At 38.1% G+C, this 17,636-nt stretch overlaps 2 protein-coding genes across 2 annotated transcripts; one reads left to right on the top strand and one right to left on the bottom strand.

The window, feature by feature from the left end:
- Nucleotides 1-1,842: 1,842 nt before the first annotated feature.
- On the bottom strand, nucleotides 1,843-10,782 carry LOC108112258 (photoreceptor-specific nuclear receptor). Its single transcript, XM_017222080.1, has 10 exons — nucleotides 10,407-10,782; nucleotides 7,565-7,952; nucleotides 4,898-5,001; nucleotides 3,555-3,669; nucleotides 3,249-3,304; nucleotides 2,850-3,167; nucleotides 2,580-2,788; nucleotides 2,355-2,516; nucleotides 2,133-2,297; nucleotides 1,843-2,073 (listed from the first exon to the last, which is right to left on the bottom strand). Exons 1-10 carry the CDS (start codon nucleotides 10,450-10,452, stop codon nucleotides 1,891-1,893), a joined length of 1,746 nt encoding a protein of 581 aa, XP_017077569.1. The 5' UTR covers nucleotides 10,453-10,782; the 3' UTR covers nucleotides 1,843-1,890.
- Nucleotides 10,783-13,764: 2,982 nt separating this feature from the next.
- On the top strand, nucleotides 13,765-14,724 carry LOC108112368 (glycine-rich protein DOT1). The gene is made up of 2 exons (XM_017222197.2): nucleotides 13,765-13,787; nucleotides 13,858-14,724. Exons 1-2 carry the CDS (start codon nucleotides 13,776-13,778, stop codon nucleotides 14,662-14,664), a joined length of 819 nt encoding a protein of 272 aa, XP_017077686.2. The 5' UTR covers nucleotides 13,765-13,775; the 3' UTR covers nucleotides 14,665-14,724.
- Nucleotides 14,725-17,636: the final 2,912 nt, after the last annotated feature.

Below are 17,636 nucleotides of genomic sequence, written 5' to 3'. Positions count from 1 at the left end.
TGAAAATGATTTCTAGCGTTGGGTTTCTGAACTATAGTCGTAAAATCAGTGCTGCCAGATAGTAATTTTATAAATGAGTTGACAGACCCGTGAAAAAAAGAAAATCATATTTTTCATTGATTAAGAGGCATTTTTTTTTAATTTTTCCAATTTTCAGACAACATTTTGAACAACGTTTAGAGTCCATTAACTGTTTAAGGTTCTATGTCAAAATATTGAAAAATGATGATTAATAAAAAGAAGAAGCATTTTAAAATTTAATCTCAAAATGAGTCTTTTTGGCTCAGGAAGTGAACTCTGTGGAAGGTTTTCGGGTTAGCTGATAAGCTAAGTGATGAGAGCTTTTGTTTTTAAATATAATATTTTTATGTTTATAAAATTTTAAAAGATATATTATTTTAATTTAAAGCGATCTTAAATAATGCAACCAATTACCAAATTAACTTAACTTAAAATAAGTTAAATAAAACGTATTTTCCGCAGTATTTTTATTAGTTGGGAATATTTATTGAAGGATTATAGTTTACGTGTTTTTTAGAATATGAATAGGAATAATTTGAATAGAAAATTACATGTATTTTGGCGAAAACTGTATTTATAAAATCATCTAATTAAACTATAAATTTTAATATATTAAAATATAAAAATCAGTTCAGTCATTTAAGCTGAAACACTGTAAAGATTTTTTTCTGTGCATATGAATCATCAATCCAATCGATTCCAAATCTAAACTAAACAACAGAAGTTAGTTCAGAGTTCAGATTAAATATGAATTTATGTCCGAATTTGGTATAAAAAGAACGCAATTTCATAATCTTCTTCATTTCGAAAATGTTGCTCAACCTTAAACTTCTGGTAAGTCTAGCAATGGAAGATGAAACGTAATTAACTGGATTTATCTATAGATTCTGCTTTTTGCATTGCTGGTCGCTGTTTCGGCCAAACCACAGCGTTGGGGTGTGTGGGATTGGGAAAAACCGGGCTGTTTTGGAAGTGGAAGACGACACACACACCGCAGTCAAGCACTGCCCAAATATACACCCAACCTTCTTCACACCCCAGGTCCACACATCCCAGCTACACCAGATCCTCCAATTTGGAAGGTATCATAATAAAAGCTACCATATAGCATATTTGTATGGTATTCAAATATATATTGACCTTAGGTTTGATTCAATTGACTAAATAAAATGTTGATTACCAGAATGCCAAAAATAAAATGTAATTAACCGAACGAAAATTTTAATACACATAAATTTAATAGTACGCTAGTACGTTTAACTAAAATTTTAGCTGCAGCATTGTCAATATTTTTTTCTAAATAAATAAATAACTCATTGCCAAATCTAAACTGAACAACAACATAAGATAGTTCAGAGGTCAGGTTTTATTATCAGTAATTTTGATTGCGGATTTGGTATAAAAGGGGCCCAGTCTTAAAACCGCCCTCAATTCGAAAATGTTGCTTAGCCTGAAACTACTGGTAAGTTGAGAAATAGAAGTAGTAACCTTGACTGTAATTGACTTGATTTATTCTTTAGATTCTGCTTTTCGCATTGCTGGTCGCGGTTTCGGCCAGTCGAAAGCTTTGGAATCCCAATAGAAGTACAGATCATCCGCGCCGGTTTCCACTGCCAAAACCACGCCCACATTACACGTACCGCCACCTACCACCCCGCAGAGATGTGATTTATTAAAAAGTAAGGACATTTTTTCCCGGGCAACCTAATTTTGATTTTGGTTTTTGTCTCATTATGCTAAGATTGTGAGAGGCCTAAATTTTCGGTGATATTTTACTCTCAATAAATGAATTAAAAACCACAACCATTTAACATTCAAGACACAAAAACATATTTATTTAAATTTGTTGTAACTTAAAGCCCGAGTTAACTAGTTCTTATACATGTCGCAGAGCACCTTCTCCATGGGCGTGTTGCCAATCGTACGCTGAAAGTAGATGGACTCGATCTTATGAGAGCTGATTATGCGCAGCAGCGGCAACATGAGAAGGAGTCGTCCGAATCTGGCGATCTGGGCCGTGAACTGCGTTTTCGTGTGCTGTGACAGCATGACCTAGTAAAGCAAAATAAACAGTTAACCAGATCACAAGCTATATCCTTTATCATACATACATGGGCCTGATCCTGGAGGTTCTCAATCTGTGCCGGATCCTTCAGTCCACGGGTCTCCGGTCGGAACAAAACTATCGCCTTGAGGCAAGCAAACTCTGCAGGATCAACCAGCACCGCCTTGTATTTGCAGAAGATCTCGTGGAGCGTTCGCACATCCGCCGCAAGCTATCAGAAATATTAATGATTAATTGGATATAGGAAAAGGATAGGGACATGACTTACCTCTTCCTTGGTTATGCAAGTGTCTCCATTGGCGTTGTTCTCCAGATTATTGCAGTGCTCCGCCACTGAAAAGAGCGCACAGCCAGTAGGATCCAAGGGGATGCACCATTGGATGGCATTCAGCAGGAAGAGCTCTGACCAAGACTCCTCCAGCAGAATGACCTGGAAGGTAGAAGGGATTTTATAAGATTTAATTAACTTTAACTGAATTATATTTTCACTCACCTGATCCCTAAAGGAAAGACGGGCAAAACTGGGCAGGTTCTTGGCCCACTTGACGGCCATGAAGAGCAGTCGGGCACTCGTCTCATAGACCGTCTCGTGCTGATGGGCATATAGATTGGGCGACATGAACTGTGGCATGATGAAGCTGGAATCCGATCTGCTGACCGTGTGTGGCTCCTCGTTGTCATTGGTTACATCTATGGAGTCATCTGCCATGGGTATAAAAGATGGATTAGCATTAATATGGAGTTATAAGTTATCAGTACCCACCATCATTGTCATTTTCCATAGTGGGACTGGAGGAGCTAATGGAGGACACGCTTCCGCCGGCATTGTTTTTCTCTTTGGCATTTTCCGGCGCCGGTGAACTCGGATCGATGGAATGATTGCTGCTCGAATTGGTCGAGTGTGAGACATTGCCACTGCTGGCCATCTCCATGCCATAGGCCTTCTCCTTGGGCGAATTATGTACTCCGGCGGGATTGAACATGGGAAAACTGCCAGCGCCCATGTGATTTGCCGCCAATTGCATGGAGGAGGTGAGGTGGTTGTGATGCAGCAGTCGTCCCGTCGGCAGGCTGCCCAATGCTGTTCAAGGATCAAAACAAAAGGCCATAAGTTACATCCTTAAACTATGTGCTTAGCAGCTGGAGGGCAGTAAATACTCACACGGCGGTGGCAGGAGTCCGGAGCCATAGCAGGGAGGCGACAGTAGCACGGGTGGTCTGCAAATTGGAGTTGCCCGCAGATTTTGGGCGGTTAGATAGAGTTATGCAAATGACAGCCCAGCCACACCAAATACACTCAGAAAATTTTTAGTTTATGATAAATATTATCTTTATAACTCTAGTACTTTACAAAAATCAAATCAAAAGGAAAAGTTTTTCCTATTTTGAAAATTAATATATTAAATTACTTTACTTTAGTTCAAAATTAATTTAGAATTTTTCTGAGTGCATCAGCAGATACACTTACCCAAAAACCCCGACGGCCACGGCGGCCTCTCGCAGCGCCCGCCCGTGTTCCATCTCCCGCAGTGTCTCCGGCCGTATAGTGGCCGTGTTGCGGGGCTGTCGCTCATTTTGCACGGCTGTAATTGGAAAACAAATGCAACTAACATGAGCACTCAGAATCTAGTTGTTCCCGGCATTTTGGACGCGTCCGTAATGAGGAAATGTCACACTGACAAAATCGCTTCGAGGCGTGTACAGGTATCCCAGGACCATACAGAATGACGCGTGTGCCTCGGCCTAAGTTCATTCTCTCTCTCATCAGCATATGGATTTGGCCCGGTCTGAAGGGGAAAACAAGGCCATCCATTTGATGGCAAATTGGTTTTGTGGTCACGTGCCGCTCACGCCCACAAATTGTTTCGCCATTTGTTTATGCAATTTCACCGCACAATGAGCCTCGGCCACAAAAGCTACTTCGCCGCTAATGGCGGATCCGCAAACTGTGGCTGTTTTCCATACGGCTAGCATAATTTACGGGTAAATTAAAGGATCCATAATTGAGTCGGGTGTGAATCGGTCCCTTGGGAGAATGTGTGTACTATTATGCTATATAATTGATGTGAAAGTCAGGACTTGAATGTGAACCAGGAGGTTGCATCTTTTGCAGTTTTAAGTTTTTTAGCTTATCGCTCTTATTGTTAGAAGGGTTAAGTGGTCACCTTAAGATATATAATATAGTTTTTAGAGCTATCTATATATCAAATAGATCAATACTGTAACGCAGTAGCTCAGTAACTAGTAAGGATCCCTTTTAAACACCTGAAATATGTTTTTTCTCCTTCAAAAATACCTTCTGATGACTCACAAAGAACAACCAGGAGAGTACAATATATACCTATTGATTTTGTAAACCTGAAACTGAAACTGACTGACGACTGCTGTTTGTCTATTTGCCATTCAAGAAATCGAACCAATGTTTAACCAAAGTTGCCGCTGCCATCAAAACAATGAGGAAAACTTTCAGTCAAAATGAACAATTGGGGTTCAGTGAAGTGGCAGCGGTAAAGCTGCATAAAATCTGTCAAAGACAACACAACCAGCAGGTAACAAATCAATTGGGTGAGCAATATGTAAATAAGGAGCAACCTTCACCCCCACGGGAGGTTAAGAGAGCCACCCCCAAACAGGAGGATGCTCTTTAGAAGGAATTTATTTAGTGTGCGTGGGAAGGGGTTAAAGTGCTGATGGAAAGGAGACACGTGTAAGGGAACCTTTTGAGGTCCTGTTAAAGACCAATTAAACGTGCTTCAGTTCATTAGAGCGAGTTGAGGGAGATATGATAATGCATTTTAGGCTAATACCCACCATCCTTGTTCATTCCCATTTGAAGGCACTTCTTGAGCCTGCAGGCCTGGCATTGATTCCGATGGGCTTTGTCCACCACACACCGTCCAGTTCCCGCCTGGCAGCTGCAAATACAATTCAGAATCGATTAAAATAGTGCTAGGATATAATCAAGTTATCCAGCTACATCTAATGAGATTTTTTGTCATGTCAAAAATTGCAACATTTGTGGAATTTGGTAGCGAAACGACAGCAACAAAGCAACAGACTATGGCCAACCGAGCGGAAATCCAGCCACAAAAGCACTTCAAAATCTGCTAGATACAGCAGGACCTGCTACTGCTCATCGACCTCTCTCTCTCTCTCTCTCTGTCTCCTTTGTCCTTTCGCCGCTGCCCTTGTGGAACTTTAATCAAATCAGGGCTGAGTGGTGTACATCCCATCCCATCCTCCCACTCAAATCCAGTTCATGGAACCATTTTTAGCCCAGTCATCGCTTCGCCTGCCTTTTTGCACACTAAGCCTGCGCCAAAACTCAAAGATGGCCAACGCTCCTAGGATCTCTGGCCGTCCATTTCGTTTCCATTTTATGTACTTCATGGCGCCTTGACTCAAATCACTTAGCCAAATGTATCCTTGAGATACAGTCTCCTATATATATATATATATGTAATTGAGGTATTTTGTGTATGCAAATGTCCGGCTTTCGTAAACAAATCAAATAGATTGGATATGTGTGAATGGCTATGTATTCCTTTTGGGGTGCCAAGTTTTTGTGTGTCTATAAAAATAATCACATAATATTTCCATTGCCCCAACCATTATCAAAAATCCAGGAATAGACGATGAACACATTTTGTGTATACTAAAACTACGGTGGGAAAAGGCAGAAAAGGATACAGGATTTGTGGGAAGGCTTATGATGTTTTAATATTGGTGGATTCTCTTGGATTTGCTTCTTGGTTGTTAGGAAAATATGTGAAATTTTTTATATATTGTATCCTTTTGTACTATATATATATATTATATGTTTTTTAAATATTATTTAGTATTTTTGCTACTAATTGCTACTAATTTTTTAAAGTGTGATATGACGTGGATAAAGTCTTTAATTGTCAATTAATCTTGTTTTAGTTTATGTAACTTGGCTTGAAGTTAGATATTATATTTTTTTTTTAATATTAATATTTGTTAAATATAATAATATATTAACTAATAAGTAAGTTACCAAGTTAAAAGAAGATGCAGTAAAAAAATATATTTTAGATTTCTATTCAAAATGATGATTTATGATTTTTATTAACAAAGCTGACTTCGGCTGACTTCTGTTTATATTATTTAAAAAAATAATTATTATTATCCAATTCTCTTAATTTCTTCTAAATCTTTTCCTCTTAAATAACTTATATTTTCTATCTCTAAAAATGATTAGATGATTCATCCATAATTTTCTTCAGCTATAAAAATAAAAACCTATACCTTTCCATCCTTAGAAAATTCCTTCACCTAAACTCGAAAGTTCTGATTGGAAGCAATTGATTATAATTGAAAATGGCTTAATGGGACAACCGGAAACAAGGATATATACATTTCGTATATACTATAAAAAAGGACCCAGGGACAGATTGACTCTGGCGACCATCGGAAAACAAGTCACGTCGGTGAAAATATACACTAGACCTGTTCCCAGTTCCCTGTTCGACCCGTTCGAATCCCTTTTCGATGTCTGGAGTGTATCCCTCCTGTTTAGTCATTCCTGTGCTGGGGAGGATGTTGCTCTATTTTATCCGCCCTCTTTTTTTGTATTGGACTTTGTTGCTATTTGGCTTAGGCTGTGGGCGAAGATGTCGGTGGGGTGGCGGCGGGTCACATTTGGCCAAGTGTTTTCCGCTTAAGCCTCCCATATCAATCTCATGGGACCGCTCGGCTATATAGAGATTTCGACGTTTGTGATTTACCGCGACTCCTGCAAAGCCGCAAAAGCAAAATATACATTACTGTATCATAACTTTATGCCTTTGCTGGCATTGATTCTGTCGCTTTGGCTTATGGGATATACTTTTTCTTCCTCCTGATTTAATGATAATTGAAAACGTTTTGATTCGGCTTTTTGTCTCTTTTTTCTTTTCTATTTCGAAAATTCCAATGTCAAAGTAAAAAAGTTTTAAGCGAATTCACTTTAAATTCAATTACATTTTAAGCTGCAATTTGAGGGGAGAGAAAGTGAAGTAAAGTAACATTCGCACATGATGCCATTCTGGGCACAAAGTCAACGCGAGGGCAAATATGCGCATTCAAAAGTTGACGCTCAAATCCCAAAGATTTGAATAATTGTAATGAATTTGCCAGAGCTCCGTAATCCGCCAGACGGGCCTCCGGGCACAGAGCAACCCACACCCCAAACGATACCACCCACTTTTGGGCAAATGTTGCAACATCTAATGGAAATGAAATGGTAATGACTGGATTTAGGACCATAGTTAGGGCTACACAGGGGAAAATGCAGAGTGCATTTTGGTGAGACTTGATTTAAAGATAAAAATCTTAAAGCTCTACAGTAGCACTTTTTAATTTTCATTAAAAAAGAAAAGTGGTTTAAAAATGCTTTTTCCCATTATACAAATTGTCATTTCCTTTTGGCAATTTTTTCCAATTTTCTTAACACCTTTTCTTCCTGTGTTTACCCACCGATAAATGAGTTTCCGCCGCACACTGCGCTTGAAGAATCCCGAGCAGCCATTGCAGGCAAGGATTCCGTAGTGCTTTCCAGAGCTAGTATCGCCACACACCACGCAGATGAGGCCCAGATTCTGACCCTTAATCCGGGTCATCGACGAAGACTCGGCCGCTGACGAGTGGTTCATGGAGTTGGCTGCCGCTGCTGCTGCCGCAGCCGCAGCTGCTGCTGCACTGTGATTCCAGCTTAGCAATCGACCAGCAGGCACATTGGATGCGGCGGGATGAGGAGGAGGCTGTTGTGTGGCCGGTGCCACGCCCACGGATGTCGGTGGAGCCGCCTGGCCATGCATAGGCGCCGTCGGTGGTGTATAGCAATGCCGCTGGGGACTGTGGAGCTCTGCAAAAAAATAGATTATATTAGTTTTTGAGTAAACGAATTCTTTGATAAACAAACTTTCTATGTTATTTATATTTAATTTTTTAGTATTGTTTTAAAGCCTACGGGCAATGTGATAAAGTCTACGTAATCCAAAACATCGTAAGACTTTATCTCTCTTAAAAGTGGTAAAATTAAAAATCTTTTGACATTTTTACTACTTTATAAAGATTCACACTTTTTGTTTTTTGAGATCTAAAATTTTATTGATTTTTTGACAAAGTGTAAATCGTTCATCTTTTTCCTTACTTCCAGATTATATAATATATTTTATTACTTTATTTTGTAAAAAAAAGACTGGATCTATATTGTGCAGACAACTTACTTTTTAGTAGAAACTAGGCATTCTAGCCAGCATGAAGATCAACCTAATAACTATATATTTTATTAATATATTATATTATATATATATTATATTTTATTAGTATTTTAAGAAAGCTTTAGCTTATAGATATCTTCAATAATCCAATAATATCATAGATATATATATTTTAATCACTGAAAATATTTCTTCATTTTAAAGAAATCTCAAAGTTTCGAACATATATTTATTCTTTATGTATTTAATAATTTTTGCTGAAGAATAAATTAAAGAGATTCGATGTATTCTTAATTTAGAATCAGTTTCTGTGATAATTCCACAACTTAAGCCGAGATTACCAGAGAGAATACCCCAGAAACATTTCCAAATGATTTATATTTGTACTGCGATCTCATTGAAGCACAAACCGTGTAAAATTTCAAAGCCAATCTTAGATCTATCCTACCAGTGGTAATGGTTCTTGCAATAAAAAATCACTTATGTAGTTCATATAAATTAAATCCCAATTTGTCAGATGTACCGGATTGTGGAAACCAAGGGGAGTAGAACCAGGGACCTGCCGATCTTATCCTTGCGTGGCGACATTGACGCCCTGTAATCCGCAAATATATTTACACATTCAATTAGGGTGCCATTAAGCCAAACGGCTCTCGACCTCGGCCAGAGTGTGCCGTAGCAATCTGTGCGCAAAATTTGCCTCGGGGGACGATTGTTTTGCCATCACACCCTAATTTGATTGTAGTTTCCTTACTGATTTTTTGATGCACTTAACCCTGGACGAGCCCAAGGACGAGGACACATTTGTTACACTCGCCACTTGGCTGTGCGCTCGACCATTCGGGTTCGTGGGTTCATGGTTCTGGTTTTTGAATTGAAAGACAGGAAAGTCAGGATGTGGCTAAGCCCGGGACCAACTGGCAGGACTGCGGTCTAATGCCAGAGGATTAGCGTCATATGCTTGCATTTTCCGGAGCTCTCCGTCTTTGTTAATTTTATGAGCTCGTTGAAATTCACTTTGGCCTACTACGGCTACTACTCCTGCCGAAACCCACACACAAAAGTGTTAAGGGCTGTGTTATGAATTTCTGAAATTTTTGGCAGCCTGACTCTTCGAAGTCTAATTCAATTTGGTGATTATCGCAAATTGAATTTGCTCGGCTACTCGTGCATGCCATCAGAAAGTTGGGCATCGATTTAATTCGAGTGTCTCCGCAGACAACTCGTTGCTATAAATTGGTAATTGAAATTGGAAATGTGTTATTAGAAGAGTGAAGTCTAATACGTTTGTTGTTTCTTTCTTTTCTTGCTGGTATTAAGCCATTGAGTCTTTGGGTCTCATGAATCCATACATCTTAATGAAATCAACTTTAATGTTGTTAAAATAAGCACAATAATCTTAAATAGAATACGTTTTCTTTAAAAAAGTAACGAAATTGCTTATAGATTTTAGTTTTTTCAGGTATCAATGAAGGCATCTTTTAAGGTAAAATAAAAAAAGTTCATCACATAATCTATTGCCTACTTAAGGGGATAAGATACATTTTCCTAAAAAAACGAAAATGTTGCTATCAATATTAATTCCAATAATATGGAAAATATTTTATTAAAATTGAAAAGAGTTTCTGATTAAAAATCATACATAAAGGAATAAAGTAATTTTTTCCGTCGGTTTAAATAGTCCACAAAATTTAAGATTTCAAATAAAGAAATAGAAATCGTCAGAAAGCTGGCATTTTATTTTGTCAAGGAAAGGATTCTCGTTAATTACAATCTCTGCTTCTTACACGTTATTTTTTTTTCGAAGTACCCTTTTTTATTGTTTTTTTTCCAACGTGACCTAATTAATCATGGGTCTAAGGAACACGCAAAAACGAATAATTATGTTTTTCGCGCAATTTGCCCGGAAACGTGATAATGTCCTTATTTTTTACGGAACTTTAAACCTATTTTTGTTGCTAGAAAAAGTCTTTCTACACACTTTTCAAACTTGGGTTATTTTAAGAAAATAAATATATTAGTAGTAGAGTTTCACTTCATATAATTTTCAAACAATTTTTTCCATTCTCATGTTCATCTCTTAACTTTTAATTTACCTTGCGATGATGGGCGTGTTTCGGAGGAATTTTCTTCTTTATTCATTTTAAGAAATTATGTAATTTTGATTAGCACGGCTTATTAAGGTTCTTTAAAAATCACTCTTTTCCAAATTTTTGTTAGAAACACCACTTTTTAAAACACACTTTTCGAGGATATCACAGGATAAAGCTCCATAATTATATGCAACCGTAGAGAGGCGACGGCAAGTGGAGTATCCTGCGATTCCCGCTGATAATGAAACCGAACCAATCCGATCCGACGGCGCTGCGAATGTGCGGCGATGATGATGTTAACGTCTCGATGTACGATTTCAGATTCCGGATTTCAGATTTATCATAAAAGCGTGACAGGAGCTAAACAGTGATGTGTCCACTCCAACAGTCGGCCAACCAGCCAACGGGCCAACCCCGGACTAGGAAAAAAACCATATCGCTGGATATAATCCGCGGTCGCTGAGTGGGCAGAGGAGTATATCTCTGTGTATATGTATGAGGACAAAAAGCACAGCACAGGACACACACACACCACCACCAGCAAGAGCAGAGAGCATCGAGCATCGAGCATCGAGCAGCGAGCAGCCAGCAAGGAGCAGCGAACGAAGGATAACCGCACACTAACACCACCCAACCACCCACCAACGGAGACTTTTAGTGGCAACTCTGGTGGCGCATTTGCTTGTTGGCTTGCTTTGATTCGTTCCTTCTTGATGCTGCGGCAGGACCAAGTCCTTGCTGTTAGTATACGTGTGAGTGTGTGTGTGGGTAAGCCAAGCCACAATCGCAATCTCCAATAAACACCCGGCTCTGCGCTCTCTGCGCACACACACAAGCATACAAGACACTCCAAAGAGCAGAGAACGTATACGTTCGTTCGGTCGCCATCATGGCGAAATGTTTGGAGATGGGGTCACGGAACTAGAAGAGAGAGGAAGTAGAAGTGGAAGTGGAGCAGAGCAATGGTGGCTCCATGGATGACGCAGCTGCGCGACTGGCGCTCGTATAATCGTCTTGGGTTTTGACATTTTGTTTTTGTTTTATAATACCCATTGTGATGTCGGCGCTTTCGAGTTTGTTCTGGCCTTCTGCTTCATCTTCCCCTAGCCCCTTCTCTTTTGACCCTCTGCCAACGACGTCACTCTTGGCCTCGTCTTCTAACCAACCTTCTAAAGCTTCCTCCATTCCCCCATTTCCCACCCACAATTGCCACCTTCCAGTTAACTGTAATTGAATTGAAGAGAAAATTGTTTTTTCTTGTTGCTCTGTGGGTGTATGTGTATCTGCATAAAGTAGAACTAAAAGTACATATAAGCTAAGGGGATACAAAACCACAATAAGATACAAAAGGTAAAAAAAGATTTAAATCTGTTTTTTTTATATATAAAAAAAAGACATCCTAAAGCAAGAGATGTTTGGAGACATCTTCTTAGTTTATAAAAATAAGTTAACATTAATTTCACAAATATTTTTTAGTCATTTTATCTTAGATTTATTCTTTGTTCTTGTCATTGTACTTTTTAATAAACTTTTTTATATTAAAACTTTCTATGATAAATCATAATTATTATTTAAATACAAAGATAATTTATGAATGAATTTTTTATTTTCTTTAGAAAGACAGCACAGTAAAAGTTCAGCATTGTAAGAATTTTTAAATGTATTTATTACGAATTTTAATTCTAAAAACTGAACTTCATCCTACAGTTTTTGTTAGTCTTGGTCTATCCTTATAAATCTTTTTATTTACTCTTTTAATATCATAATGTTATAAATTTAACCAAAAAGCAGCGTTATTCAAGACTTCTAGAAAAGAGAGTAGGAAAGGTGCTCCCTGGTCCACTAATCCAATAATCGATAAATGTTGCCAGCAGAAATGGGTGGTAAATGGGTGGCTTGGTGTTGGGGGCCCGGTTACGCTCCTCGATTTTGTTGTGGGGCTTTTGCCATGCTTAATGCGCCGACATTAACTTTGTAACAAATGAGATGTCGGAATACAACAGTCAGGATCCTGGCAAGCCACAGCCCCTCCTCTCGCTCTCTCCTTCGGTTCTTGGCTCCTTTCTCCGCTACTTTATCCAATCTCAATCTTTCTCTCTCTCTCTCTCTCTCTCCCTTTCTCTTTTGTATGGGAAAGCAAGAGAAGTTTATGCTCGGGACAAAAGTGAACAAATGCAAAAGTCAAAGCGCTTTGCCGCCATGGCCACGCCCATAACGTCGAGGGAGGAGCGAGAAAGAGAGGCAGTTAAAGAGAGAAGAAGACAGAGAGACCGAGAGAGTGAAATAGCGGCGTTATCCTGTAATAGCTATGCATCAAGGATAACCAGCTGTGCAAGCGAGAGAGCTGACCCTGTGCGAGAGAGACAAACAGAGGCGACAGGGTTGGTTCTTGACATTTGAACGGCGACATTTCGCATTGCCAGGATACATACACGAATACACCCACACCTACAAATCTCTGCCCACAAATCCCACCCACAGAACGACTCTGGGTGGCGAACCTCATCAAGTGCAGTGCACTTTATTTAATCAATCAAAATTCATGGACTGTCTCGTTTATTCAACATTCAGACACTTTGTATCTTTGATTTACGTTCCGCTGAAGCATAATTGTAGTATCCTTATTTGAGATTTTACTTTATCATCAAAGATATTATATCTTTATACTAAATTTGTATATTTATTTGTCTGTTATAGTTGTCTTTATTTATATGAATTAGTAAATATGCTTTGTTTGGCAGCTCAATGAATGCTTAACTTACTTTTCTTATCAATCGAAAATATATATATTTGTACAAAACACACCGACATACATTATATAATATATAAGATTGACTAATCTTCCATAAATTCAACCACCTACTACCAATCCACGAATGCCATGCCACTATTATTTTATTTACAACTTAACTCTTTTTTTTATAAATAAAATAAAAAGTTTAATCTTGAGAAATAAAATGGAATTTAAAGTCTTCTAAAAAGTTTGCAATCATGCCAAATATATTTATAGAATGTAAGCTTGTTTCTTTAATCTGCGACAAACATTTTGTGTTTTGTTTTATTTTCAACTACGCATTGACCTCTGGCGCTATCAAAATTTCGGGTTTTTCCATAGGGTAATCACTTTTTGAATGGGAATATATACAAGGAAGGTTCATTTATGCAGATTAAATTATTTCCTAGGATAAAAAAACCTTCAAACTCAAAGCGACTTTCTGTTTAAAAGGGCATGTTGACGGAAAAATGCAGGAAATCAAAACTTGCTAACAGGTAACACAAAGTCGAAACCTAATACTGACTAATTTTAAGCAGCTTGGCTATAAAAGAAGCCCGCTTTTTGGCTTCGACTACAGTTTAAAAATAAAAATCAACATGAAAATCTTGGTGGGTACTTTAAAAACGGACAAAAGGAATCCTTTTTAATCTGCAATCTTTAACATATTTCACATTTTAGTTGGTGACTTTCGCCTTGGTGGGTGCTTCTCTGGCTAGACCTGGATACGATGGAGCATTGGCTGAAAAAGGATTAGGCGGGCCCGGTACCCAGGTCGGTCTGGGCGGATATGGCGCACCCGTTTCGCAAATTGGACAGGGAGGTTATGGAGGCGCACAAAAAGGATATGGCGCATCCGTTCCCGAAAAGTTACCGCTGCCCGGTTCAGTCCTGCAAAGTACACAAGGAGGATATGGTGGGGGACAAGGAGGATATGGCGGTGGACAAGGAGGGTATGGTGCATCCTTTCCCGAAAAGTTACAGGTAGGAAATGGCGGATCCGTACGTCCAGGTGCTCAAGCTGAATACGGCAGCGGACAAGGAGGATATGGCGCTTCTATTGCCCAAAAAGATCAGGAAGGATTTATCGGATCCGGGGCCCAAGGTACTCAGGGAGGATATGCCGGCGGACAGAGAGGGTATGGCGGTGGACAAGGTGGATATGGCGCTTCTGTTCCCCAGAAAGGACAGGTTGGACTGATCGGATCTGAGGTCCAAAGGTATCCAGGGGGATACGGTGGCGGACAAGGAGGATACGGTGGGGGACAAGGAGGATACGGCGGCGGACAACGAGGATACGGTGGCGGACAAGGAGGATATAGCGGTGGACAAGGAGGACCAATACCTCAGATCGACCAGAACCAGGAGTTTGGCGCCGAAGAACGCTGGGAGGTCATTAGTTGTGAATTGCCTAATCCTCATTATCACAACGATCACGAACATCATGAACATCATGATCATCATGAACACCATCATAGACGCTACTAAACAGTCTATTTATAAAATCACATAAAAAGGGTAATAAAAAACAAAAAAAACTTTTCCCAATTCGCATGTATAATATCTTTCTAAATAAATCATAAACTGTATTTAAACTTAACTTTTTTCTCAGCCTAAACAAAAGTTAGAAAAACCAATAAAATTTCAGCAATATATATAAAATGTATATATAAAAACTATGGTTTTTAGAATAAATTGTCAAAACTATAAATGGGAATTCACAAACTAAGTCAACAAACCTATAAAAATTAAATAAAATTTTTGGCTTTGGAACTCAAGTTTAGTGTGTTTCATAGTTGGCTGATAAGCTAAGTGGACTAAGTTCAGAGCTTTTCCATGTATTTTTGATGTTATTTACTCTTCTATATATACGAGTATGCATACATATAAAGACATTTGATGTTAACAAACAGTCTATTAAAAATGAAGTTTAATATATAACACTAAAGTTAATATAAAGGTTTTATGGTGACTGCAAGCTGAATTCCTTCAGTTTGATATTACAAGTTATATAAGGAAGATTTGCGTTTTAAAATCGCTATAAAAATTTCAATATTTCCCAATTTTCATGGAGCGTAAACTTAACCATTTCGTAAACCGCAAACCTTCTACTAAATATCTGACACATTGACAATGACATCCGAAAGGTCAAAATCAATATTATCGATAGTTCAAAAAGAAAACGCTACATGGGCCACCCTGTGTCTAGATTTTTTGGATTTTTGACATTTTTTTTTCAATTTGAGAATATTTGTTGAAGGATTATAATGTAATATAATATATATATAATACAAGTATGCCGTAAACTCTTTTACAGCCAGGACGTCTATTAACAGAAAACATTTATCATTTTCTATATAAATGAAATTTAAATTCTGCATCTAAAGCAATTTAATAAAAATTATAATAATAAGCAATGAAATCTATTGAAAAATTTTAGCTGCAGCGTTGCCAAGAAAACTTTTTCTGGGCTGACTCATTCCTTATTAAGCAACGGTAGAGTTCAAAATTCAGATAAATATACCTCTTCTTCATTATTAAAAATTTTGCTCAACATTAAACTTCTGGTAAGTTAAGCAATGGATGGGGTAACCTTGACTATAATTTACCTGATTTATCCTTAAGATTTTGCTTGTTAGGTTTCTAGTCGCTGTTTCGGGCAGTCCAGATGGGTTCTATAAAAAAAGGATACCGTAACTCAGCACCAAACAGCTAGAACCCCCAGTAGAGAGCATTGCTTATAACATGTAATAAAATTAAATAGGTACTGACCTTATATTTGATTATATTAAAGAAATAAATAAAAATCAATTTGTTATTACATTACCATTTTTAAGACTTCTAACCAAACATTAAAAACCTTTTAGCTGTACCATTTTTCATCCTTTCTGTGCAGATGACTCATTGCCAGATCTAAACTAAAAAACAACAGAATTTAGTTCAGAGTTCAGATTTAATTATCAACAATTTAGATTGCACTTTTGTTATAAAATGATTGCAATTTTATAATAATCTTCATGTTCATGTAAAATATAATACTTTATGAGCTCTGTGCGTGTCATGTGACAGTTGTAAATCGATCTAGAGCCATAAACTATGATCTGTAATTGTATACCCTACAGGGGAGCGGTGCTAGCACTTGTAATCTGTAAGTGCAGGCCACTTGAGCCAAACCGAAGATAATCACTTGAGATGCTTCTCACACTGCGCCAAAGGTTCCTGTGCGGGGGTCAAATGATAACTCTTCCAGGCAGACGCGGCCTCTGCGTAGGCCACAGATAAGACCAGAATAAGAATTTCATGTTAGTTTCCTAAGCAGGGACTTAGAAAATAAAATTTAGTTTTAATACAGAACTCAACGGAAAAGGTTGTTTTATTAATTCATCCCTTTCACTTCATTTGGAAAATGTTGCTTCACCCGAAACTGCTGGTAGGTTGACCAATGGAAGGAATTACCTTGACTCTAATTGACTTGCCCTTTAGATTCTACTTCTAGCATTGCTGCTCGCTGTTTCGGCCAGTCCACGGCGTTTCGGTAGGAATCGGGATAAGCCGGGCTGTCTTGGAAGTGGAAGACCAAGTGTATTGAAAAAGGGACCATGGTCAACGCACACTCACCGCAGCCAAGCATCCTCCAGCTACAAACCCCAGTAGTGCATAATATGAGCATTGAATTCGAAGCATGTTATGGTATTCAAATATATATTGACCTTATTTTCGATTCAATTAAATAAATAAAAGGTAGATCAAATGGCCACAATTCCAAAAATAAAGTGCAATTAAACATAAATTCCAACACACACAAAGCAAATACTAAGATTTAAGATTTCTAACTAAACGTTGAAACATTTTGGCTGTGGCAATTTCAAGAATTATTTTCTGTGCAGATGACTGATTGGCAAGTCTCGACTAAAGATAATTTGGTATAAAGTAAGGTCAAAGTTCTTATTTAATTATCAATAATTTGAATTGCGCATTTGGTTTAATAAGAGCCGAATTTTATGGACATCTTCAGTTGGAAAATGTAGCTCAACCTAAAATGGTAGGAGTGACCTGAAGACTAAATTCATGCTTCAGATTCAGCTTTTTGCATTGCTGGTCGCATTTATGGGGCATCCATGGCATTTAGAAATAATTCAGGAATATAAGAATTGCTATGGAGGATAAACACACCACATTTACACCCTCCCAAAATACAGCAGATACACCCCACAGATACCTCCAGCAACCCTCAGCAACACCCTTCCCACGTTTTGGATTAGTACATAATAAAAGCACGAATATGTTACAGAATGTTATGTTTAATAAAGTTGCATAAATAAATAATTACATTAATATAAATTTTGAGACATTTAACTAAAAAATGAAAGATTTTATCTTAGAAACAGACTGAAAAAAAAAATTGGCAATAATCTAGTGCCGAGTGCTTTGGTTTCCGTTGACCCCGTGGAAACCTTATC

This window comes from Drosophila eugracilis, unplaced genomic scaffold, assembly GCF_018153835.1.
Source record: "Drosophila eugracilis isolate 14026-0451.02 unplaced genomic scaffold, ASM1815383v1 contig_90, whole genome shotgun sequence".
Lineage (NCBI taxonomy): Eukaryota > Metazoa > Arthropoda > Insecta > Diptera > Drosophilidae > Drosophila > Drosophila eugracilis.
The sequence above is the reverse complement of the archived record's forward strand: the minus strand, read 5'-3'. Positions and strand labels throughout refer to the sequence as shown.

Excerpts from the sequence above, each read along its gene's own strand:
- LOC108112258 (XM_017222080.1), bottom strand. The coding sequence starts at position 10,452 with ATGAATAAAGAAGAAAATTCCTCCGAAACACGCCCATCATCGCAAG. Across the intron at positions 5,002-7,564 it reads CGGCGGAAACTCATTTATCG|CTGCCAGGCGGGAACTGGAC; the intron begins GTGGGTAAACAC and ends TTGTATTTGCAG. Across the intron at positions 3,670-4,897 it reads AATGGGAATGAACAAGGATG|CCGTGCAAAATGAGCGACAG; the intron begins GTGGGTATTAGC and ends TTCCAATTACAG.